Raw genomic sequence first — 26,154 nt, 5'->3', positions numbered from 1 at the left:
AAAGCAAGAAATGCAACTGTCAAAAGCATTTTTCTTTCCACTTAAAGTGACTTTTTATTTCCCAGTGTAAATGATACCTCTGACCTGTCAATTCCATTTGACACCTTGCTGGTGTTGGTGTTCTCCATTGAACCAGTGCTGGCCAGCAGATATGCTGTCTAGAGATTTATAACAAAGAAGGATGTGGCTTTATATATGGTCTTGTGTATGTCCACGTGCCATGCTATTTTCACACCGTGTTAACTGTAAAACTGACCCTAGGTGCAATGTGATCATGCAAGAAATACAGATTAATATAACCAGAGTGCAATTGGTATTCTTTCATTAAAAATGCATTTAAAAGGTAAGGAAAAACACAATTTGCCTGTCTCTCACACTATAAATTTGAAGAACTAAAAGAAGATATATGAGGAACAGAGGAAAAAATTTGCATGCAGCAGGATGCCAAAAATCTATAAATATGCTCAAGACAATACAGTCATTCAAGAAAAAATGGAAGTCATTTGCAGCCTCAAAGAAAGAAATAAAATTTTGTTGAAGTGAAGAAAAAATTCAAATTCACAAATCGAAAGTATTTACTAAATTACAAATACAAAAAGAAAACATTATTGTGGTCAAACACACTTAAGAAACAAATAAAGAAAGTGAATTAGAGGCTTGAGTCCACTAGGGCTAAGGTTTTTTGAAATTCCAGAATGGCAATCATAGTTCAAGTTTATTTCTAGCTTATGAAAAGCTTCTTGATCACTATGAGTTAAAAAACAAAACAAAAGGAAGCCAAAAATTTTCATAGGAGTATAATGGCAAGAGATTTCAGGGGGTCATGTAGTACTTTTCCTCACGCCATTTGTAGTGTAATTACACTGATATATCCTTACATTTCAGAGTTTGAACAATTAGGTGCGTGTGTATATATAAATATATATAAATATATGCGTTGCAGTTTAGGTAGTGTTCCTGAAAAGAAACAGAAATTATCCAAAGTTCTTTCTCTATTTCAGTTAAAATTAAATTAGTATAACTCTGATGAAAAAGAAAGCTTCATGCAAAGTCTTACAATTAAATATCAGGAATCCAAAAACTTTGTTCTCCTACTAAATTTGAAGATCTAGGCATAATAAAATGTCTAAATATCTTAACTTTTGAAATATAAGACAAAACTGAACACCTCATCTTCAGCAAAGATGACAATACAATAAACTTGGGTCTGCTTTATCTCCTGTTACTTGTAACAGCCTGTTAAAAAATCTGACATTGCACATGGCTTCAATGCAAAATATTTTCAAAATTAAAAAAAAAGAAAGCATAATTTGTGTTCCTCAGAATTGCAAGTTTCTGTTCAACTCTGTTCAACCCTTCTTCTTAAGAAGATGAAAAGCAAAATGCAAATCTTCTTAAGCATACTTTCATTTACCAGAATCATAATCTCACTTCTGCATAGATACTGATAAACAACATTACTTCTTTTTTTAAACCATGTTGAGCAAGCTTTTTAATTCAACATATTTTTTAAAAATAATAGCTAAGAAATGTTCCTAATAGTGAGATAGCAATTTGTTGTACTATGAATGAACTGAAATGTAATAGCTAAACAATTTCAAGCTATGGCAGTTTTTAAGATGCCTTAAACATCAGTCTTACTGTTAATAGACTGATCTCACAACTACATGCCATCAGTTTTATGTGGTGATCATTGGTTTTTGAAAAAAATCAAAGAAGCCTACCTGAACTATCCATGGATTTTTTTCTAAGTTTATTTGAAGTTCTGTCCATTTTAATCATTACTCACAAATAGACTGACCCATATAGAGACCTGAGGAAAAGGCATACATCCACTTAAATTTTTTAAGACACAAAAGATCAGTACAGAATTCTTCATGTGCACATTTATTCATATAACATAAGGGTTTTTACATTCTTTTGATAGCTAAGGATGTAAGACCAATATAGAGGGTTCATAAAAGACGGCGTTCAACGCTGCTGAAGATAATACACAGACACAAATCACAGGCTCTTTTTTAGGCTGAACAACAGACAGGAAATAGAGCTGTTTTTCTTACATCAAAACTTATCCACTGCACATATGTCTGTCCCTTGCTCCCTCTCACTATCAGAAGATATTATTGTCCATGAGATTTTCCTTCAAAACAAGGACTGAACTAATGAAGCCTGGACAGACTTCCGTAATATTACCGCTGGCCAGAAACTACTGTTTTCCAGTAATCTGTTTCAAATAACTGCATTTCCAGTTACAACACTTGAGCATAAAATTCCTTCTAAAAATTTGTCTGGCTTCATAATATAGCTATTATCACAGACCGCACTCAAAAATGGTAACTTATACTGAAATCAGCTTCTAACATCAAAATGTTGTTGCCAATACCTTCTTTATTCTAGAATTTTTACAATACTAAGTTTAAGCTTTCAAGATAGCTTATTTTTATTTCAAAAGGCAACCTACTACAAAGTGAAAGAAAAGAACTCTTAATGCAGAACTAAACTAGAGTGGCTTTCTGAAATAAATTTTTGGAAACATATACTGACACTGTTTCCCAGAAATTTTGTGACAGGAGGTACAGTCTTACAAAGACCATTTGTTCTGGGGATACTTAGGTCCCTGTGACGGAAGGCAGGGTGAGGAGAAGAATGAAGAGACCAAAATTAAAGGGGAAATCTAATTTCTACATTAATACTTAGTCTACTACACTACTTAGTCACACACAGGTCTACCAAGCCAGATAGAATTCACCCACAGGTACTGAGGGAGATGGTAGAAGTGCTTAGTGAGAGACTTCCAACCACTGATCAGCAGCCCTGGTAAATCGGAGATGTCTCGGGTGATTCAAAGTTAGCAAATGTGAGCCCCATCTACAAGAAGGTCTAGTAAGAAGATACAGATTTACTCTTTCCCTAATGTAAAAACATTATTTGCACAGGCATAAATGACTCAAAACATCTCAAACAACTACTTACCCTTAGGGTTTAATAATATCACGGCCAATGACAGAATAGAGACATGAGATGTACAGAGATCTCTAGTTTTAGACAGAAGCAACTTTTTTTCCAGTTAACATTATAATTTTTTTCATGTTAGCAAGAGATAATTCTTTATAAACCATGTGTTGGAGGTTAGGATTCTTCCTTTTGTTTTCTTTCTGTTAGGGAATTTTCTCCCATTTTGTTGCTAACAGACATTAACAACCCGGTAGTGAGAGAAAAGAAGTTGCCCCGGGAAGGATGCAGCTGGCTACCCTCTTATCAGAGGGTTTCTTTCCGAAGGGCAGAGATGTCGTGATAATTGGTCTGGGAAAAAGGGGGCTGGGGCAGCTCTCTTGCTCTCTCAGCTTTGGAGAAAGATGATCAGAGCTGCTGCTTAGAGAAGACTGGGGGGGAGCTGTGAGAGGAGGGAAGGAATTCACAGCAGCCACCAGAGCCCAGCCTGGTCCTGCTTCTTCTGCCATGGGTGAGCCTCTGCTTGTGAGAGCAGCCACTGAACTAGGATGTTATTAACATTATTAGGATGTTATTAACAGCCTCATTTAGAAAAAGCCTTTTACTATCTGCTCCACTGCCTCAGGAGAAAACCCTGGGACCCCAGGGTTTTTCAGGGAGCCTCTGGGCTCCAGAGCAGGGCTGCAGCACTTTCATTCCTCTGCCACTGCTCCAAGCTTTTACTACACAGTAGCACGGCACCCCTGCCTGCAGGACACGGCACAGCCTGCCCCGAGGTTCCAGGTGTTGCTCTGAGATTCCTGCTGGGGCCGACTCTCACCAGCCTGTCCGCCATCACCGCGTGAGGGAGCGGCGCACAGCGCCCGCTGCAGGCGCGGGGGAAGCACTGCCCTCACCCGGCCTGCCGGGAGCCAGCAGCGCCCCTGCCGGCCGCCACCGGAACCGCACCCATGGGGAAGCGCTTGAAGAGTGGGAGGAGACTCCCACGGGATCGCCGCTCTGCTTTGCTGTCGCTGCCACTGCTGTTGGCCTGCCTTGCTATACACACTGGCAAAGAGCTGCTATTCCGTTTCTCGTATCTTTGCCTGAAACCCACTTAACTTCAAAGTTAAAATAATTCAGTGGGAAGTGCACCATACCCCCCATTCCAAGGGAGGTTCCCATCTTTCTTGGCAGACACTTGACTTTCAAACCAAGACACCATGTTAAAGTATATGACTTGCCTATATTACTTCACAGGTATCTTCAGGAACGGTGATATTTTCTGTGAAATGCTGTTATTCTGTCCCAGATTAAATATTTCCATCGTTAGGCATTCCACTAAGTCTAATTTAAGAGTGTTGTAACAGGAGAAACAAAGAGACATACAGGTGGATGAAGACACTGTTTCAGACCCTGGTAAGATTTGATATAAATTTTCACTTCACTAGTTTGCTAATTTCAGGTTTTTACTGCTCTATTGTTGACGAACAATAAGATTGTGGGACAATTGAGTTTATGATGACAATTTTTTCAGTCTGAGAAACATTAAGGATAAAACTGCTGTCCTGAATCTGAAACTTTTTCAACTCTTACCACCCACTCTGTGCCAGAATGTGATGAAGATTGATGGACAGACAGAAGGAGAAAACAGAATGCTTGCAATTTACAGCAATGCAAAGAAGAAAGGGAAAGCTTTCGCTGTTGAGATCACCACAAATCCCTCTTTCTACAACTCAAACTGCCCTGAGTGGAACATCACACCTGTTCAAATTTGATATAAACCTTTGATAACTCCATAAGCTAAAGCAGAGAAGGAAACTATGCAGAAAGAAAAATCTTTGACAGGTAACAGGAAAAAGGAATCCCCAAAAACAACAAAATTGACCACTTCCTTTCCTCATCTTCCAGTACCCTGAAATAACAACTTTCTATAAGAGAGTCTATTTAATGAAGACATCATAAGACCAATCCAATCATAAATTCATTCGTTAAATCAAGCTGCACAGTTTTACAGATTAATTTAAAACTCCAGATATGCAACTCCTCATCTCATCTGCTATAGATTTCAGTATGCTTTTATAAAAACCACAACAAAATTAAGATATGAAGAAGAGTTTAAATGGGCGAATTTTCTAGTGGAATATACCAAATTTTCTCACAGTCAGCTTGCATGAGTGTGATAGCCCTCTGAAACCTAGACTCAGCCTTCAAAAAGCAAAACCTGAAGAGAATATGTGCATTCAGGGCTAGTTAAATACAAATATATCAGAATCAAGAAATAAAATCCTGCCCAACTTGTTGATTTTGCTAGGTGAAAAAGCATGGAAACCCCCTACTTTAAATTTCAATCCTTTCCCTGCATTAAGTAAAGCCCATCTTTGGGTCTCTCATTTTAAAATTCAAATTACTTCAGAGTCTTACCCTGGTCATAACTTTCCAGCAAGCACATTCTCATAAAGTCATCACATAAACTCACCACTTAATTAGCCTATATATAATCAATTCATTAAATCATGACAAAAAATTGCACTGGACAATTTTCCTTAAGAAGACATTGGTATGATGATTGGTAGTAGCTAAGACTACTGTGGCTTAATAATACTCGTCTTGTGTCTTAAAGGTATTCTTCCTTAGCTTTATAATGCTTCTGCATGCTTTTGGAGATTTGTTGGCCCAAGGGGGAAAAAGAACCCCAAAAATATAACTATTTTCACAAATATACAAAGAGTTTGAAGGACAGTAAGTTTTTACTTTCTCTCACGCCTCAAAACAAGCTGTTGTTATTTTTCCAGGCATCAAAGGTAAAGCCTGACCTTTGTACTTTTTTTATCTCCACCAATAGCAACAACCACTAAGACCAAACAAGTATTAAAACATAATTAGCAACAACTGAGAATATGCTAAATGCTAAAACTCTTTTCAATATATCTGATAAATTTTGCATTTCACTGATTACAATTTTCAAGGTTATTTTTCATTACATATTTGAATTGTGAGAGATTGAAATGTTATGGTTAATGGCTCTTAACACTAATAAATGCCCAAATATTTCTAACTGGAGGTGAATAATGCATTTTAAGTTTTGAAAGATGGAGTTGTTTGAAAGAGTAATATAGTGTATATTTGACTAAGATAAACAGATTCATAAAAGTAACTGATAGAGCTCTTAAAACTTGCCACGCCAAGGCTAATATAGATAGATGTGTCTCTTTGAGGGAAAATAATCAGTTAAGTCAGCAAAACCATGCACAAAAGCTAAAAAATACTTTTCCACTCTTTTTCTATTTTCCAATCACTAGACTGCTAGAGAATAAAGCCTAAGATAATAACTCACAAATTTGAAAAAAAAATTCCATGCTGACTCCAGTTTGTATCTATGACTAGGCAGTAACATCACTGAGTTCTTAAAATTCCCTTAAGAACATAGTAACTTAACTGCATAATCCCTATCAGGTGGTTGTAGATATTTGTGCTAAGCCCTTAGTTAAGAGCTTCTATCCTTTTTCCCCAAATATTCCTGTCAGAAAGCCTAAAAAATAATAATGAATGTTGTAGGGAAAAGCTGCACAGCCAGCTATTTAAAAAAATATAATTATTTTAAATGCCATGGAATCCCATAAGAAATGTCTTTTACAACATAGAATGTGATAGCAGAACTGACAAATATAGAGAATCCATGACCTGGCTACTAACCCAAATAAAACTTTATCTAGCAGGCAAAAATAAAATTCAGATTTTTTAATAGAAAATTATGGAAGTTAATGAAGTCTACCCAAAAAAGACTCTATGCTCAATTCCTGTTCAAAGATGTGAATTTCCCACTAGGAAGTCTGCTGAAAACTTACAGATAAATAAACAGATATAGGAAATAAAAACTTTTGATAAAGGGCATGCTTTTGCTTAAAATAAGTTAAATGCTGTAAATTAGAATGTTTCATGAAACTTTTCTGATACTTTAACTCAGATCTGAAGATAAAACCCCCATGAATTCTAGCTAGCATACTCACAGATAACTATATAGAAAAGTAAAGGAAGGGACTCCTTGAGGAAAATTAAGGGAGCTCTTTCCAATGATATTTTAATTAGGGCTACTTAACCTTGAAAAAATAAGGCAATTTAAGAAGTAGGAAAGAAGAAGGTATTCACTGAATTTTCAAAGTATAATCTGATAACACAGAAATCTTTACTAGATATGAATAGTACTGCTATAGTTGCTGAATCATTTATTTAAAACACACTGAAATACTCCTTACACAATTTAAGTCTAGCAAGTTTTATACAAGGGAAGAAATATGCAATGAAGTTAATTCAACACTACTTACCAATGACCTTTAAAACAAGGGGTAGCAAATGTCACTGTCTGGCAGCAGAAAATGTAGATTTAAATGGATTAAACGCCTATTCCTAAAATCTACTCCTTATTCAGCATAAAAAGGCAAGGTCCTGAGATTTAAGTACATGTCCAGTAGAGGAATAACATTTCTCTCCATTTATGAAAAGACCCTCAAATATTCAAACAAGAAAGTACACAGTATTCATATACAAATTACTAACCTTCTTTGTCGTCACAATATTCAAGTTTCCAATAATCAAAAATATATAAAGTAAAAGCTTGTAAAATTTTTAGCAAATTCTATGCCATTACCAACACTATGAAGATATGATGATTACATGGACTCTTAGACAGCTAAAAAAATATACACAGTTAAGTTTTTACCAAGATACTGGTCAGATTGGTATCAACTGAAGGTGATGTTGATAAAATAAGACATTTACACTAAAAGGCATATGAACATTTTACTTCAAAAAGCAACAAAAATTGTATCCACTATCTTAAAAAAAGATCTATTTGTGTATACGTCTGTCTTAAACATAAAGATTTCATTTTTAGTGCAGGAAGGTCACAAGGAAGGCTAGGGTCTATTTGGAATTAAATCTGGAAAGGGATTTCAAGGACATTGGTAGTAAAAGGAAGATTAGGGGAAATGTGGATCTGATGCAGAATGTTGTACATTTCCTACAGAGGACACAGAGAAGGAGGGGATACTGAATGGCTTTTTGAGTTTCGTCTTTACTGCTAAAGGTAGGCCTCAGGGACCCCAGATGATCTCCAGAGGTCCTGTCTAACCCAAACTACTCTGTGATTCACCCTATATTTAAACTGTATTTGCCCATTAAGAAAAATACTTTGAAAATAGATTTCGATTTTTTTTCCCCAAAAGTCTCTGCATTCTGAAGGTGTTCAGAAGAAAATTCTTACCCATTATTTACAACCTTTACTTCATAAACAAATTGTGAGGCAGAGCTTATCCAGGTTTCCAGTGAATGCTAAGGCATGAGTTTATGAAACAGAACAGCTACAAAAGAATAAAGGCAGATCTTAGTTCCTCAGTAGCCTGAAAACTGGCATTCGGTCATGTAAGAGAAGATTACTAGCTATGGCATGTGTTTTACAGAAATGCAGATACAAAGAAAGAGCAGTAACAGATGAAAATTGATGAAACAATTGCAGATGAAAACAGATTGAAAACACTGAAATGCTATTGACAAAAATCAAATTCCTAAAAGTTAAAAGAGGAAATTGGGCATCTAAGCATATGTTGGAGCTGCCAAGTTCAAGAAACACTTAGATCTCCAAATTCCTTTTTCTACATTTAGTTTCAATGCATAAAAAGTTTTGAAAAGGAAATATAAGTGTCTAAAATGGAAATGTGAAAATCATTTAAATATTACTATGTTGTAGACATGATATATTAATAAAATAAGTCATAAACTATTAAAATGGCATGACCATCCCAATACCAGGGTAAAGACATTATATACTCAAAATAATTAGATGTTTTCTCTGAAGCTCAATGACTGAAGTTCTTATAAAAATTCAGTGATTTCACCTTGTTAACTTCAATTATACTACGCATAAAACAAATCCATGTATGACAGAGACATTCTTCAAATCAGGTCTGAAGTCCATTTCTGAAAGTATTTTTTGCTCTGTTTAAGGAGAGTGGCTGGAATAAACAAGAGAGAAGCTGAATATGTGCTACTACTTAGTTGCTCAATAAGCCTTGAGCAAACTGAACACACTCTGTTCTGATTATAAAGATGAAATGCTTTCTTCAAAGGCAGCTTGATTTCTTCAAGCACACAATCTGTCTGTTGCAGAAAATAGGGACAATATTTTCCCAGCCATAGCACAATTTTCTTCATCCATCATAAGTCATTTTCAGGCAGGCATATGTGTTCAAGCATAAGATTCTCATATTAGAATGAAAATGATAGGGATGAGTGCAGTATCACTCTAGAGCAGCCAACACCTGAGAGGAGAGACAAAGAACTAAATTTTTTTTTTTTTGTAGTTTTAATGCTTGCTATGGCCTTTTCCACACACGTATGAATACTACAATGTTATTAAGATAACCAATAGGTAAAGGCAATACAAAATAATTCATCATATATCACAGTGAATTATTTTAATGGAAAAATTATGTACTAGCATCAATATATTTAGAGATAATATGTTTAGAGTACAGATAATCAGAGATCTAAAGAAAATAATTACATCAATGAAAAAGCATTATTTTTAACTTACAAAAAAGACTCAAGATAATAGCACTGTCATTTACAGGATTTCTGCATCTTAGAAGTGCAAAGTCATTTATAGGGCAAACTCACTAAACGTGCAGACAAGACAGAAGCAAAAAACCCAATGGTTGTTGTTTCTCTTGTAGTACCCAAATATAGAAAGTTGTAGCTGCTTTGCTATTGCTTATGATGCAGCTGCAAACTGTCTGGAAAAAAGTCCTGATCAAGATGAGTCCCAGAAACCAATTTTGGTACAAAGTTAGTAGTTTGCATAGCGGAAATCTTTAAATAAAAAAGTATCATTCCAACATTTAGTTTGTTTCCCAAAGCTGCTGCTAATTTTATGACTGCAGCATTAACATACACATTTAAAATAACCTGTGAATGTCTGAACCTAAAGTATTTACTTCCGTATGCTGCTGGATTTGCATATTTTCAAGGTATCTTGCTGTCCTTGCTTATACACGTTTTTTAAATCTGTTTGTGTTGTAGGTTTTTTTCCCACAATATGGTCTGCAATATTATACATAGTGTCAATATATATTTTACCGGTTTTGGCATTAACAATTCCTTTAATATTTACCCACAAAAATTATATTGGTTTTATTTAAGGCACTACATTTTTTGCTGATGTTTCTCTTTTTTTTTTCTTCCTTTTAACTTATCTTAAATATTCTGGGACAAGTTAACCTTGATGCATGCATTCATCTTTTCACCTAATATAAGATATTTTATACAGTACATTAATCATTGTGACTGCAAAATTAGCCTTATTAGATTGCCATTTAAGTGTCTAAAAATAGCACTATGGTCAGAGTGCTTTTGAAATAGAAGTAGACGGAGAAATGCAAAAGCTCATAAGGTAAGTTCAGAAATTTTATGTTTTAAATGTCCTAAATAAATGTTAAAATGTCCTCGGAAGTGGAAGTTTATGCATGCAAACAATTTCACAAAGGCATTTGCAGAGTAGTCCTCTGCCTGTATTATTCCACCCAAGATTCCTTGTATTTCTTTCTTCATACTTAATTTTTCATATTTCCCTTGAAGCTCCTTTTATACCTCGAGTTAAGACTATTCTCCTCCTTTGCTTTTTTCCCGCCTATTCCTGCATTCCCCTACATCTTTCCCCAGTCAGAACAAAAACAAAAAGCATCAAATGCCCCCTCAATCAGCTCACAGACAACACCAAGCTGGGCAGATGTGTTGATATGCTGGAGGGTAGAAAACTCAACAGAGGGATTCAGACAGGCTGGACTGACGGACTGGGGCCAGTTGTATGAAGAGATCATAAAGATCTAGTCCAAACAGCCCTGCCATGGGCAGGGATACTTTCCATGAGAAGTGGTTTCTGTCATATATTTCCTCTTTAAGGGGGTGACTCCTCACACTCTTCTGTACTTCAGCATGTGTCCTCTCCACAGACTGCAGTCCTTCAGCTACTCTAGGGGCCGGTGTGGGTCCCCCATGGGGGTCATTACTATATGCTCTACTTTAATTAATAGATAAAGAGGTTTCTCTCTTTCCTGTGACTAACAAAAGAAGTTTCAGGCAGTCTGAAGTCACAAAACTCCAAAACTGTACCTATGGAAAATGTAGTGATGGAGTACCCATTGAAATTATCCATGACTGGGCTTGCAGAAGGAAACCACAGAAAAACCTTCTGGGTTCGAAAAGTAATCAGCAGAAGTCAAAAAAGTACCATATATAAAAGCAGCAGTCTTTTGCTACTAAAGTGAAGCAAATTATGACCAAGAATGATGACTCTACTCTCTAAGGAGGAGGATCATAGCAAATATGAATCACTGAGTCTAAGATAGAGTCACCAGCTTTACCAAAACAGTGCATTCTCTAAACTCACAATGTGAATATCACAGAATACCTGTGATTCGGTATTTCTTAACCTTCAACTTTGCATAACTGTGAGTTGTTTTACACCATGAGAAGTCTCCAATAAAATAAAAAGCACCAAATCCTTCAAAAAGAAAGTTGTGAATATGTGTAGCAATGCATAGGCAATTAATTCTTCACCATCCATAAAACTATGCTACATACCATTAAAATAGTAACTGTTACATTGAAAATATTTCTGTGCAAATTCACAGGGTTGCATATACTACGATAAAACCAACTTACAGTTTTAACTTCGTGTTATGGTTTAGGCCTGGCAAAGCCAGGGCCCCCATAAATATACCTTTTACCTGATATCTGCTGTGAGATGTGGCCAGGAAATAAGCAAAGCAGGCTCCAACTTAAACATAAAGAGAAGTTTATTAACTAAACTACACACACAATTACTAACCTACACACACACAGGGAAAAAAAAACAAGGAGAATGAAAACTACACAGAAACACTTCCTTATCCTCCTCCCACCAAATTCCCAAACACATTTACATTTCCCAAAAATTATCCACACTCGGTCTGGCACCACCCTTTGGAAAAAAAAAAAAAATCTTCAGCTCATAAGGGATAGACGGAGTCCTTCCTTGTGCCACGGACTTCTTGTCACAATCAGCAATCCGCCCGGTATCTTGCTATCTCGTGACATCTCCTTTCCATGCCGAGGTGCTCTCACCACCTGGCATGGGATGGGGCAGGGGCCTGCCTTCAGGGCCTTTTAAGAATGCCTCGTCTCGTTCCAAGTAGAGTACAGTCACATCCCTGGGACCTCTGTCCCCCCCCCCATGTCTTCTATACCCCCTGGGGCCGAGGGGTCTCAAAACCAAACTCTCTTGACGCCGAGCCTCCGCTTCCCCCTGCAATACAGCCTCTGCATCACCAGGAAACAGTCCATGGAAATACAACAAAAAAGAGTCCAGCAAAAACTGCCACTCCATCTTCCTCCATTCCTTCAACATCTCTCTTCTCCCTTTGCCAGACCCTCCTTACTGGCCTGATTTTCTTCCTTCATCTTCCACTCCTGTCCCTTTCCCAGGAAAGGCAATGTTCTGCGAAGCCTTCATTCCCCGAAGGGTTAAAGCTCTGCCAGGCGGCCGGACTGCCCGCTGCCCCCCCCTTTCTCCTCCCAGCCGTGCTGCCTGCCGGCACATGATATCAAGTTTCAAGATATACAGTTCGAGCACGGGCTGCATTCTCTGGGGGGGGAATAAACAGGTCGCTCAAGGGTCTGCCACCCTTCCTCCGAACCCGGGCCTACCGTAAATGGGCCACGTGGCTTTCCCCTCCCCCAGCCCAGCCAGCAACTGGGCCGGGGGAGAGACTTCTTCACGCCGGAAATCCCAAGAGGGCTCCGAAGGGCAAGGGCCCTGCTTTTAACCCCTTGGGTTCGTAGTCTCAAGAGGCGGATCCAAATGTCCCACTGGTCAAACTAAGTGCCCATCTTAAATTCCAACTACCCATTGGTAACCACAGCAAAACAACATATCCCAGATGTCCCATTTCCGGTCAAACCACGACACTTCGGCTAAGTTTAATTAAACAACCAGTAGACTCAGAACCTAAATGTATGCACAAAAATAAACAGATATAAACAAATTTGTCTTCTAAAAGAAAATTTACTAAAATAGTCATCATTTTCCCACATTTTAGCTATTTTTCTCTGTAAGTTTTGACTTCTCTCTTTGGAAATAATTTTTAAAGGGAAGATTCAAAAAAAATAGAAGTGAGAACTCAATTTCAGCTGTGGAATGGATAAATCACTATTCTCACAGGAAAAAAAACCCAAAAAACTGAAGGCTGAATATATGTGTATTTCCAAAGATGTGTCAGAGAAGAAACAGTTACCATTAAATCAAAGAAGAATTGCACTTATTTTGTTCCTCAAAACTCCTGCTAATTAATAACATTGAGATGCTTTTCTCCATGAGTTAGATGACTCATGTTTTCACTGAAATTGTCAGCCATGGAAAACTTGTTGTTCAAACTGTGAGTTGCTATACTTCTTCCCCCTCTTAACTCCTCTCTTTTCATCTCTTTATCTTATTACTCTCCTTTTAAAAGATGAGCCATTACTAAAGTCAAGGAGAGAGTACAGCACAAAACCTCTTGTGATACAAAACTATGAATTTATGTAAACCCAGAAATTATACTAGTTGAAAGGATCAGTATACACAGCCCCAAACTGATAAATATAATTACAATAGGAGATTCTTCACCACCAAAATGCAAGTGATGATATCTAGAATTATGAGGAAGAATACAAATACAAATCAAGAGGACAAATGAATAGCAATACCTCTAATAAAAGTAGTATTTCCAGACATAAGATCTCCTAGCACTTCTTGACCAAAACTTAACATATATTTTTATGATGTTTTACTGCATACCACCTGATGTCTGACAGAAGAAAAGTGAAAAGAATAATCATTTCCAGAGAAAATAATCTGAAAATACACAAAAAGATTTGAGGCCTCTACTCATTTTAAAGGTAAAAAAAGGATAGGGCAAAAGATTGGGCTTGGGAGTTTGAACTCTACTGCACCTGAAACTACATCCTAATGAATAGGAACACAATAAAAAGATTGAATATAAAAGGGCACAGCATGTGTTGTTCTAACACTTCCATATTTATGGTAAAATTAAAGAAAATATAATATTGAGTTGAATTGATTTCTTTCCGAAATTGAACTAATCATTACCAAAGGGAATTATTTCTGTGCAAAAACATGTGTTTTACCACTAATAACAACTATTTCGCTTGAGAATTATATCTTGACTGGAACTGTATCAATTACTAAAAGAGATAAAAATATTGATTCTGCTAAGGTCTGACTGAAAAAATCTTACCATAAATACCAAGAAGAGGGCAGAAAATACTTACAGTTAACTTTAAAAAGACAGTGACAGTAATATCACTGAGAGCAGAAATCAAAATGTATGGCTGAAATAAGAAAAACTCTATTATAGAACATATAGCTAAATATACTTAACAATACTTTATCTATAGTGACAGGAGTCCTATGAATTAAAAATAATGGAGTTAGTCTTTCAAAAACTCTTCTAGTAATTAAATTACTTTAAGCAATAAATAAAATCTACATAAAATACAGACTTCCTCCACTTATGAGACAGCAAGTAAGGCATATATTTAGGACATCAGTACAAAAAAAAAAATGAGAACACTGAGAGCAAAATATGTTGCAGGAATAAACTCTATTCACCATGATGCCTTCTAAACTAATTCCCAATATACAGAAAAGTGAAAACAAATATTTAATAATTAGCAGTAGGGGACGGACAGAGGATAATCCCACCTAACATCAGAAATTTTACATCCAAATTCAGCACTAACACACAATGAAGTTTTATAGGCAAAGGAAGGTGAAACATGGTTCATTTCAACCCAAGCAAGACACCTATGGTCAGAGGAGCCAGCCTTGGAAAAAACTACCCACTTCTGTGAAGTGGGTAGTTTTTTCCAAGAGAGAAAAAAGAGAGAGTTTTGATAACTAGATAATTTGCAGATGTGTAGACAATATTCTTTCACCTCAGCTGCTATAAAATTTTTACAGATGACAAAAAAGCAGTTATAGCTGCACAGTGAGCTTCAGAACCTTAAGATAAGCAGTAAGGAAATAAAGAAAATTCAAAACTATCTTCTGAAAAGATATATAGAAATTAGGAAGTGGTGAATTTGCAGACAAGAGATTATCTCTATTTAAGTCTACAAAAAGTGGTTATGAAGTAAAAATTCTTTTCTATAGTGAAGATTTCAACACAGGGCCCTCTGAATTGGACAACTTCCATCATTCTAATGCAGAGTAGTATTAGAAAAACCCTACATGTTACCTCTGGTCAGTAGCCTTGTAACAGGCCAATGACTCAGTTAAACATAAGAAAGAAATAACACAGCAACACAGCAGATTTTATAAAATGTTGGAGATTCTTGCCTTAATGAACTTGAGCATGTCATTTAAGAAGTCAGCATAAAGAGATAACAGTCAGAGAAAATCTATAAAATAAATAGGGATTTAAGAGTTTCACTTCGAGACTACATCTGTGTATTAGTTTAGAAAAGAGAAAATATATTCCCCTAGAAGCAGAACTCCTAAATAAAGATGCATAAAAAAGATCAATAGACTGCCCTGAATTTGATGGTTTGCATTCTTGAATTATTCATTACTGCCTGCAAGCCATACCTTCAATCTGCATTGCAATCATTAAAATAATCATTTTTTATTAAGTTTGAGATGATGGAATTGAAGCTTCACTTTTTCGCTCCTATAGATCTAACAACCCCCTTTATCCAATGTCTGCATCAGCATTTAGCTATTTTTCTTAACTTTCATTTGATATTTTACTGGTGGCAATATTCAAGAAATAACTGCTTGCAATACCAATACCAGATTTCAAAAGAGCAGTCATGTTAGAGACCAAGCTGCCCTACCTCTCAGATATGTTTTGTCAGTCTGTCTGAAGATGAGCAGAGACAATATTGTAGCAGCTTATGCTCATTTAACATTTGGAAAATTGATTGATTTTCTTATTCCCCACAGCCATATGGATTAGAAACTCATTTATTTCGCTTTGTTATGAAAACACAATCTGAAGCGGAAGTATGTAGCAAATTTAAAAAGCAGGATAATTATGCAACAAGTAAAACACTGCATAATCTCATTATACCATAGACGGGTTTTGACAGTAAGAGTGACAAGAACATTTTGAATTAAAAGTCAATAAAATCAAAACGCATAAAATGAAATACATTTTAATATAATGTTTAACTGCAGCAAGAAATAAGTGAAGTCTAAGGCTTAGAAAAATTTAGAAATTAATCAGCTCTACGCATGGAGAACAGAATTCACTTGACAGGCTACAATAGCATAACACAAGTTCCAATATTCTTCCTCTAGTGCAAGCTGCCAATTATTGGGGATCAAGGAAAGATGCAACCCTTTTCTAAAACTATATAATCCACTTTTTCATAATCTTTTGGACATAATCTCTCAGGTGTTGTACCCTTTGCCCTCATTTATATTTATGCAAAAAGAAAATTATGATCTTATTTATGGCTTATTAATAATCATTAATATTTACAAAGCTAGTCAGAGATAAGCAGGTTACAGCATCAGAAACTAGACTCTGAATTCAATGACCAAAACTTAAATATTGCTTAATTTATTTATTTTTTGTAAATGGACTGGGATTTGCTTGTTAAGATTTTAATTTCTTTGTTTGTTTCATTTTATTCTTACAATAAGTTTAAATGTTTTTATGCACAAAAAATGCACAAAAAACAAAGGAAGTGTTTTGTTTTGTTATATTTTTTTAACTGTAACTAAAAGCCAAGTTTCATGCAATGGGATCAATACTTCTGGGAAAAGAAGTTTGCCATACACAGTAAGACAAAAGAAATTTTGTCGTGCATTTGTAATCCTCAGAATAATTCCTTGTGTCTTAATGGAGTACTTCTATGGCTAGGTTTTTGATGTTTGTTTGCTTTTTACTGTCTTTCATCTTTTCAAGAGCTAAATTGCTTTGTATATTTAATTATCTACATATTTTTAGTGTAGTTCTTTATGTTCTACAGCTTTGCTTAGATTTGCAACAATGCGCAGTAAGTCGCCTTTAAGTCTTTTGCAGAAACATAATTTTCATTATTGAAAGAACATACCCAAATGCTTTCTTCTTGACGATATTGCTTCCAATTCTGTCCACTGTCACTGAACATCAGAAGGTAGCTTGTTACCCAGTCTGAGCTCCCATAACCACCTTGAGTAGCAACAGCAGTAATCTCAGTTCTTTCTCCAAGATCAATCTGAAGCCATTGATATTTATTGGACACAAGTGGAGACCAGCCACCAGCACCTTAAAAAGAACAAAATAGAGTGAAAAGTATTTCTAAAAATAAGCAAGTCAGCACAAAACTTGTATATATAAAAATAATTTAGTTCATTTGAGCAACATTATGTAACGAAAAATTTCCAGCATTTTTCATCTAGTTTTCAAACTAGATGACTGTTAGGAGTCCTTTCCAGCTCAAACAATTCGATGATTCTCAGATTCTAATTCAAGCTATAGTTGCATCAAACCCATTTTGATATTATTTAGCAAGTATTCTGAAAATATATACTAGATTATTAAATATTGGTAATCAAATGTAATTATTTTAAATTATAAGTGATTCACACACTTTTCTCTGTCCTAAAGTTCTACAATAAATTTTACAGAGCAATTTTTACTAACCAGACTCTATAAGTAAAAAAAATCTGATTTTTTTCTTTTTATTTTATGCATCTCAATTTCATTTTACATAGACTAGAAGATCTCCAGAGGTCTCGTCTCAATGATTCTGCATGACTATGTTCTGTGAGGCCTGGATATTTAAATTTGCATATGAAACAATAAAGCCTAGTTAGATGGCAAATGTGCACATGCTCCTTAAAATGACCAAAACATTTTTAAGCAAAATGATAAAAGAGTACGAGATATACATGCAGTTTCAAGCACAGGTACACCTGTCTGCAAAGAAAATATTTCGCCCAAAGTGAAGAGCTACCCCTCCAGTACTTTAACTAACCAGAAAGATATTAAAAGGAAGAAATTAAATCAATTCAGCGTTCCTTTGCCTTCCTTTGTTTGCCTTCATTTACTCAGATCATGCTAGTTTTCCTGTAAAGCTGGGTGGAAAAAGTCAAAGGTAGGTATCAAACAATCTCATAAGAAAAAACACTTTTTTACTGAACTACAATGCAAAATATGCAAGTATTCAGACACAGCATCTGCTGAGTTTTATCAGAGAATGGTGTGGTAAAAATTAAAAAATACCCATTATTTAAGAACAGATTTAGATCTGACTCTGAAAAACACAATATAAGAGGTACCTTGAAAAGTTTTTAAAGCATGCATACACAGAATCAGAACAGACATATCTAGTTTCCACAACAATCAGTTTGCTACAACCCAATTTTATGCTTGTATGGGCTTCAAGATGTAGAAAAATTCATAGCTAAATACTACATGTTGCTTAATTCTGCTTAGAGTCATAAGCCAAGTTCTAAACATTACCTCCTCTACAAAAGAAAATGAAAAAAGAATTTTTATTAAATATAAAAATTAAAAATAAAATGGGAAATTATATAGGTATTAATAAATTGCAAAAAAGTGAGGTCTGTTGTACAGAAAGAACTGAGAGAAAAACATAAAGTCCCGTATATGTAACAATTCCTTTGTCCACACATTAAAGAGCAAATTAAAATGCAGCACAATTAAAACTATGGAGTTAAATACTGTGTATACTTTTTTTCTTTCTTTATCTAAATCAGTATTTTGAATTTTATGCAAATATGTGATTTCAGTGGCTGCATCTCAATTACTCTCAAGCAGATTCCAAAGCTTTTCCTTATGACCACATAAATTCATCCTTTAGCGGCTGTGCAGAACAGTGTGGCGGCATCAAACAAGCAGACTTTGTGAACAGTCAGCACTGGAGGTTAAACAAGGGTCCTTGCACCCCCAGGCACAGTGGTCCACATTCACATCGTATACTGTATCTGTGACATCGCCACACTAAGACTTAACTGCCTCCTTAACTTGCAAAAGCTCAGTTCATGCATGAACACTTACAGGCACAACAACATTCTGCCATGCTGTTATCCAAAGCCTTCCTCGAATTAGGCGTCACTGCGCTAAGTTTGGTGACGTTTTTGAACTTTCCACTTGAAAGGCAGGGTTGAATTGTAGTCAACAGGAGTAATCTGGCAGACTGTGCTGAGCACATAATTTGTAAATTCCTTCTTAGACAAAACAACTTCACTTGGTGACTGCAGAACTTTATTCAGAATGAAGTAATGGAAATTAGAGGAATGTTAAAAAAAAATGCCTGAAAAGCAGTGTGTTATGGCAGTACTACTTGGCTCTAGCCTGAGCTAAGCACTTTCCAGAAGTTTGTGCAAGGCATGCCACCATGTAGTGTATACCCCCTCACCATGCTGCACTACATCCAGAAAAGAAAGAAGAGATAAAGACACAGATACACAGTGTTCTGATGTCAGGGCTGTTTGATTTGAGGCATTATAGTAAAGATGCAGTCCCAGAAGTCATCTGACCAATACAACTTAAGTCCCATAAAGAATAACCACTGAGCAGAAGCAGCATGGTATCTCCAACAGCCTGTATTAAGCCACAGTCTGGACCACCAGGCAGAAGCTGCAGCATGTTTCCTGAAAAACCACAACACTGGTTCACATGATGCTTTCATCTGTCAAAGGCTCTTCATGAGCTCTTTTGTCTGACTGTCCAGCAGCCAAGTGTCCCCCAGCATCTGACTGCCACCTGAAACATCACAAATACGAAACGTCTGCCCAGTCCTGCAGGAAACACAAGAAGAGCATGTTAGCTTCTGACCCAGCATTCTTTACAGTGTGTCCTGTCCTTGCAGCAAGATTAACGTGTGTACCAAATCGTAGTCGCTTTTGGCTGTAGAATATATCTGGTGATGGTGATGCACAGAAGTCAGCTGCGTAACAGATGTCAAAAGGATCTTGTTTGTCAGATTTCATGCTGTACGGTGTGGGTGTTTCTGGGAAGATCTGGAGAGGTCTTAAACAGCTTCTCACAGGGATGCAGATGCCACCTATATTAAACAAGGCTGTGCCAAAATCTATGAACACTCAAGGATAGACTAAGATTTATAGAAACATAATTTTGTCATCTCTAAAACTCTTGAATTACTGACTTTGAAGTTTTCACCTTATTTTTCTACTCTCTTATTTTTGTCAGTGTCTTTTATTTAAAGCACATGTTTTCTTCAATTCTGAACCTATGTTCTACAGTAACTGATGAAACATCTTTTGTTGCAAACAAACAGCAAATCAGAAAAATAATTTTCAAAGGAGATGAAATCTGTATGTAGAGCTCTTTTATTTGAACTTTATCTCAGGGGGCTTTTAACCTTTTTTATTTTCCACTTTTATATGCCAATATTGAGATTTGTATGCAACATGCAAAAAATCTACATTCAAGCTGCCCGAGCACTCAGGATTCATCCTTTATTTCTGTTAAAAACCCCAAGCATTGCACACTTTCTTTTTATGAAGAACATGCTGACTTCAAGTTGAACACACAGGTAATACAAAAGAATTTTTTCATTTCACTTATAATTCCTATTATATTCTTTTAAATACCAGTGTTTGAAAATGTTTGTAGACGTGATGTATTTTTTTGAAGTACTTAGTTCACTGAACACATTTAGCAATATTTTTTTCTGAAGTACTAACTCTTTTTCTTAACTCACGAATCTCTGTCTTTTAGTAAGACAGAGATTCATGATCTGTCTCCAGATCATGAATTCCATTTTAGTAAGAACTTGCCAGTTTTACCTGATGATAAGTAAATGAAGGATCTGTGGTTATTGGGAGAATTAATGCAAAGTTTAGAGTTTCCATCAGTCACTTATACATACTAATTGATAAACAGCCTCCTTCATTTTATATTATATTAATCAATAAATTTATTATTAAATGATAGAAAAAATTTCTAAGTTTTTGATGTTTTTAAAGCATTAAAATTGACTAATGTGCTAGATTTAAAATCTAAGCAATCATGCATCTTTCATATTTCAAATTTTGCCCATGGAATTCTGTTATTCTTGATTTCTGTTTCTACAATAATATACACTTATTTTCAAGTCAGTTAAGTGAAATATATTGGAGTTTCCTCACACATTCACGCCAAGCAATGCACAGTGCTCTTCTGTGGGAGTTATCCGAGGTGGCACCATTCATCAGTTTAGTCAGCAATTTCTTCTTCACAACAACTGTCAAACTATAAACAAGAATGCAGCTTGAAATCTGTCCTGGATTTATGCACTAAAATTCTAGCAGAAGACTTACTTTCCTTCAGATGCCTCTAGATATTTTATTTCTAGAATTCAATTTTTATGCTCTCCATAAGTGGTTTAAATTTTATTAACTACCTTTCTTGCTTTTGGAGGTTAAAAAATCCTCTGCTCTTTTCCATGACCACCAATATAAGCAAATCACAACATTGAATGGGTATTATTTAATTACCCTGGGTTCCTGTCTGCTAAGATATGTGTTTAAAGAGCTTTTAATTTCCTATTTCCTTAGCTTCACTGGGATGACAGTAACATTATCACTAACATTGAAGATAGAAAAAAAAAAAAACAAACCCTCAGCAAAGTTAGCAAATAGCTACAAGAGAACAAAACTCAAAATGACTGAAGATTTGGTCCAAAATCTCACATCTAGGGCAGAAAACACCTGAGTAGAGCTACAGTGGAGTGCTCTATCAGGTTAAAAACTTTTAACCCTGATAGCAAAAAATTTATTAGGTGATCCTTAAGCTTTCCAAACTTGCTCTGTGTAGTTATAAGGATGCCTAGCTACTTTTGCTTCATTTTAAAAACACCGAACTATGTAGCATAGAAATTGACTTAAAGATTGCCCCTTTGTGTGAACAGCACCCCACTTTTTGCTTACCTGGCTCTATGACTGCAATCACCTGTATTGTCATGTAAACCACAAAACAGTCCACACTCATACATGTCTTGACATCTGCTTCTTCACATGCAGTTCATTAGACCATTTAGCCAGCATCAGCATTTACATCACTCCTAAATTCTGCGAATTTTTTGCATATTTAATTGCAATAATTGTAAGACGTGTATTAGCAAAAGTTAAGGTTTAAAACTAACACACATCAGAAAATATGCTTTCCTTTGATTAATCAAACTGTGTATTTCCCCATATGGATCATTTAACAGAAGCTGATTTTAATTTCAAGTCAATGAAGTTGCAGCAGGGATGAATTTGCCTGCACTTATTACAAAGGAGATTTTCTGCATGCAAGCAATTGACAACTGAGTCTTCTAAGGTTTTAGTGAAATGAAAAATGAACTGGTTTACAGCATTCAAAACCTCTAAAATACAAAAATATGACACTATTTAATTTCTTAAGATGAATGGTATCCTCTTTCACAAACTGAGAATTAAAAATCTAGGTGTATACCTATATAAACAGTCCAAGGGTATTGTTCTTTAAGTTTACTGACAGTTAATGGAGGTGGGGAGTAGGGTGCAATATCTGATAAATTATGTTGATGCATTGCTAGCAGGTGATAATCCTCCTGGCCCCTTAAAAAGGTGTGTGGAGTAACAGTACTGTTGTGATAAACCCTTAGGCTTTTTCATGTTAGTTCTCCTATGTTTGGATGAGGCAACTCAAGACACAGAGCTCATACAATTAGAAATTCCCATTCACAGCCAAGCAAAATGCAAGAAAAGTAATTATCAAGAAAAATCTAAATAGCCAAAGATGGTAAAGAGCATAAATCACAACTTGGCATATTTTTCAGAAAGACTGTGGGGAAGTTACCACAGCAATGCTGTTCTGAGCCATATTTCAGTGATAAAAGACAAAGAAAAAAGCCTCAAAATTTGAAACCAGGGATAAACTATGGCAAGTAAACCTGAGAAGAAATGAGGGACCTTGAGCTATGAATAAAAAATAAAAGACACAGAATTTATTTTTTTTTTCCACAGAGATTGAAGAAGACTGAGAAGGACAGCTAGATCAGAACCCAGTTCTGCAGTCACAGCATCACATATAAAATTTTTGCATGGTAATTTTCAACCACATTTTTGACAGCTGTCTATCTTTTGCCTTTGATATGTAGCATGATGCTCTGCCTAAGTGGATAAAACAGTCTTAACTTTACCACATTTGCCAAACTTACTGATTATATATGAAGAGGAGGGGCTTTTTTGTTGTTAAAGAACACTGAGGCCAGCCTAACACATCAATCCCAAAGCTAAACATTCTGAGGATGTGAAGAACAACATTTCCCTACAGAAACTCATACCAGTGAGGATGCAGCATATAGACATCTTTATAAAGGAACCAGTAAGTGGTAATAGTCATAATTCATCTAAAGGCTGCTGAGCTGACACAGCAGGCTTCAAATACATGAACAACAGCCAACCACTTTATACTATGAAATCTCACAGTATAAGTCCCTCTTGTTACAGCAGGGACTTGCAACACACTCCTTCTAGGAGTGCATGTGGGGATTCCTCCCTTGAGTGGGGACATCACCTCAAGGCTACTCCTTGAGACCGAATGAAAGAGTTGCCCAGGGTCATTGGTATGGCTGAGTAACATAAGTCTCCTGCTAATAATTATTTTGATAGTCTTAATATAATTATTTCAATATTGCTTAAAAAAAGTAGTAGATATACTGTGCAGGAAGTAATTCTGATTAAAGTTTTTTTTTTTTTTTTTTGTCTAATCACTATCATCATATCATCATCAATTTCAAAAAACAACATACTTTATTCATATAAATATGTTTGGTTTGCCGTCCTTAATCCTGTTGGAGAAATTTACATAAAGGCCGAATTACACCTACATAAACCATTAGACATAAACTTTTGACTAAGTCTGGGACTAGGATGGATCCTGCCTCACCTAGACTCCTCTCTAAGAAGGAGTTTACAAAGCAAAGTGTTTCTTTCTGAACTTTGTCCTTGTTGTCCTCGACAAACTTTATATCTGAAGCTTCCATTCTATTGTTTTCTATGAGATTATTATCGGGACTAAAAGGTCTTTCTCATAGTCACATATCATCTATATTTAAAACTACCATACAAAACAACCAATCTTAGCACCTAAAAAACCACAAGAGCATTCAGTGCAGGAAAACGCAGCTCTTCAAAAAGAGTTGCTATTGCCTGATGAAAGACCCGTGTCTAGCTGGTCTCAAGAGGCACAGCCTTGGAAACAGAACTACCAAATATTACAAATGGAAGAGACTCACAAGGATCAACGAGTCCACCTCCTACGTGAATGGTCCATAAATGGATCAAACCTGCATCCTTGGTGTAATTAGCACCATACTCTAACAAACTGATGCTTTCATCTCCACAGTCTATTCTGATTTTAAGATTTGCAATTTAGGATGATATAGGGCATTCAGCCAAAGCATAAGATCACAGAAACACCTCTTTAAAGATTACTAGAACGAGGGGCTTTGAATAGCTGGGGAATCTTAACCCTTCTAGTACACAGTTACTTTCTGCATATGAAGGAGACTAAAAGCAGGTGTTACCTGTAATCTTACCTGTGTATTGAAATCCTCCATGGCTGTCCTTCTGGACAGTGTCATGGTTTAGTATCCTTCCATAACTGGATTTCATAGAAAATCATTCAATGTCTTCACAACTGTCCTTCTATTTTAGAGCAGTTTAAATAATGTAAGTTGTATCTAGGAAACCAAGTTTTAGCTGATGCTGTTGTAGCTACTAAGATGAACTGATGAAAAGTAAGAAATACTCTTACATAATCCAGCTTCATGTATAGCTTCTTAGCTGTTTTCTAGTCTTCTCTTCCTATGTAGCAAACTGACAGATATGAGTTAAGCTCAATGTAAAAAAAAAGCACAGAAACAGAATGAAATCTGGGATATATTTCAAGGAATCAAAAACAGTATCTCCCCTTCAAAGAACTCTTCTGAATTATGTCCTCTTTTTGGAAAACAGTACTTATCTCTGTATATTACAACAAAACCAAATCTGATGTACTATATAAACTGAAGGTCTTCAGTACTACCCTTTCCTTCTGAACATATAAGCTGCCATTTTCTGGATTGTTAGGGAAGCTCTTGGCCAGATTTCAGAAAATACTGTGAGAGAATAACTAAGAGACGCATTTTTGAGGGCCTGATATCAGAACTTCTCACTCAGAGGAATATATTATGAGACATACTGTTTGAATAAAGACTGAAAAATCCCATGAATGGCATCTGATTCTGAAACCTGTAAATTACTTTTGCTGTTAAGAAATGAATGAAGAAATCTTGCCTCTTAAAATCTGAAGAATGAGATTAATCTACCTGAGTAATTTTCAGGAATAAGTATAGACATAACAAGTATGTTTTGGCTTATCCATGTAGGGAAGTTATGTTTTATAAGGATTATTGCATGAGTGGCATTGAGAGGTGTCACAATAGAAATCAAAACTACTAAAAAATTTCATATACTTTCGAGGCAGAAGATAAAGAGAGCTATATGAATGCTTCAGTCAGACAGAACTTTCTAAGGGAGGTGGGTGTAGCAGTTACTTCAGTGGCCTCAAAGGCAGAATAAGCTTAATTTTGTAGGAAGGTCTAACCTTATTTTAAGATACTCTGGAACTGAATATCATTTAAGAAAGCATGTACAATCTTAGAAGAGAAGGAGCAATTGCGTTTATTTTTTCAACTGTCAGAATATTTAATATTTAAGGAACTTGACTTTCAAAATTGTGACAGGTACTATAAAATGAATATTAGGTTTTAGTAATAATTTGTGACAAGTAGTAGTTACTATGTCAGGAGGAGTTTCAGAGGCATTTTGAATTTGAATCAGCGAAACACAAAGGCATTAGGAAATGGCATTAATAGTGACAAAGTGTGATCTACTTTGCATCATTCAAACAGAAGAAGGTAGATAACTTTATTTCACTCCCCCTTCTGCATTAACAGTAAATTAGGTGAGTGAGTGCGTTGGTGAATCCCATTTTATGTTTCTTCAGAAAGCTCTGAAGACATTTCTCCTCAATTAATCATTATGTAAATATATCAAAGGAGATGGTTTGATAAGCTGAGATGGTTTATCAAAAGGAAAGCATACTGGCAATGGTTCAAAGACCTATCAAAGCCACTATTTTGCTCAGATTTTTC

At 35.8% G+C, this 26,154-nt stretch overlaps 1 protein-coding gene across 1 annotated transcript in view; it reads right to left on the bottom strand.

Annotated features, from left to right (window-relative positions):
* The window catches only part of CNTNAP4 (contactin associated protein family member 4), a 201,252-nt gene that overhangs the window by 108,413 nt on the left and 66,685 nt on the right, over window positions 1-26,154 (bottom strand). The window contains exon 3 of the mRNA XM_054284187.1: window positions 17,089-17,282. Coding sequence (XP_054140162.1) covers window positions 17,089-17,282 — 194 coding nt within the window. The remainder of the gene's footprint in view (window positions 1-17,088; window positions 17,283-26,154) is intronic.

This window comes from Melozone crissalis, unplaced genomic scaffold (genome assembly GCF_028551555.1).
Source record: "Melozone crissalis strain CALT ecotype California unplaced genomic scaffold, PUWL_Pcris_2 ptg000005l_1, whole genome shotgun sequence".
Taxonomy (NCBI): Eukaryota; Metazoa; Chordata; class Aves; order Passeriformes; family Passerellidae; genus Melozone; species Melozone crissalis.
The sequence above is the reverse complement of the archived record's forward strand: the minus strand, read 5'-3'. Positions and strand labels throughout refer to the sequence as shown.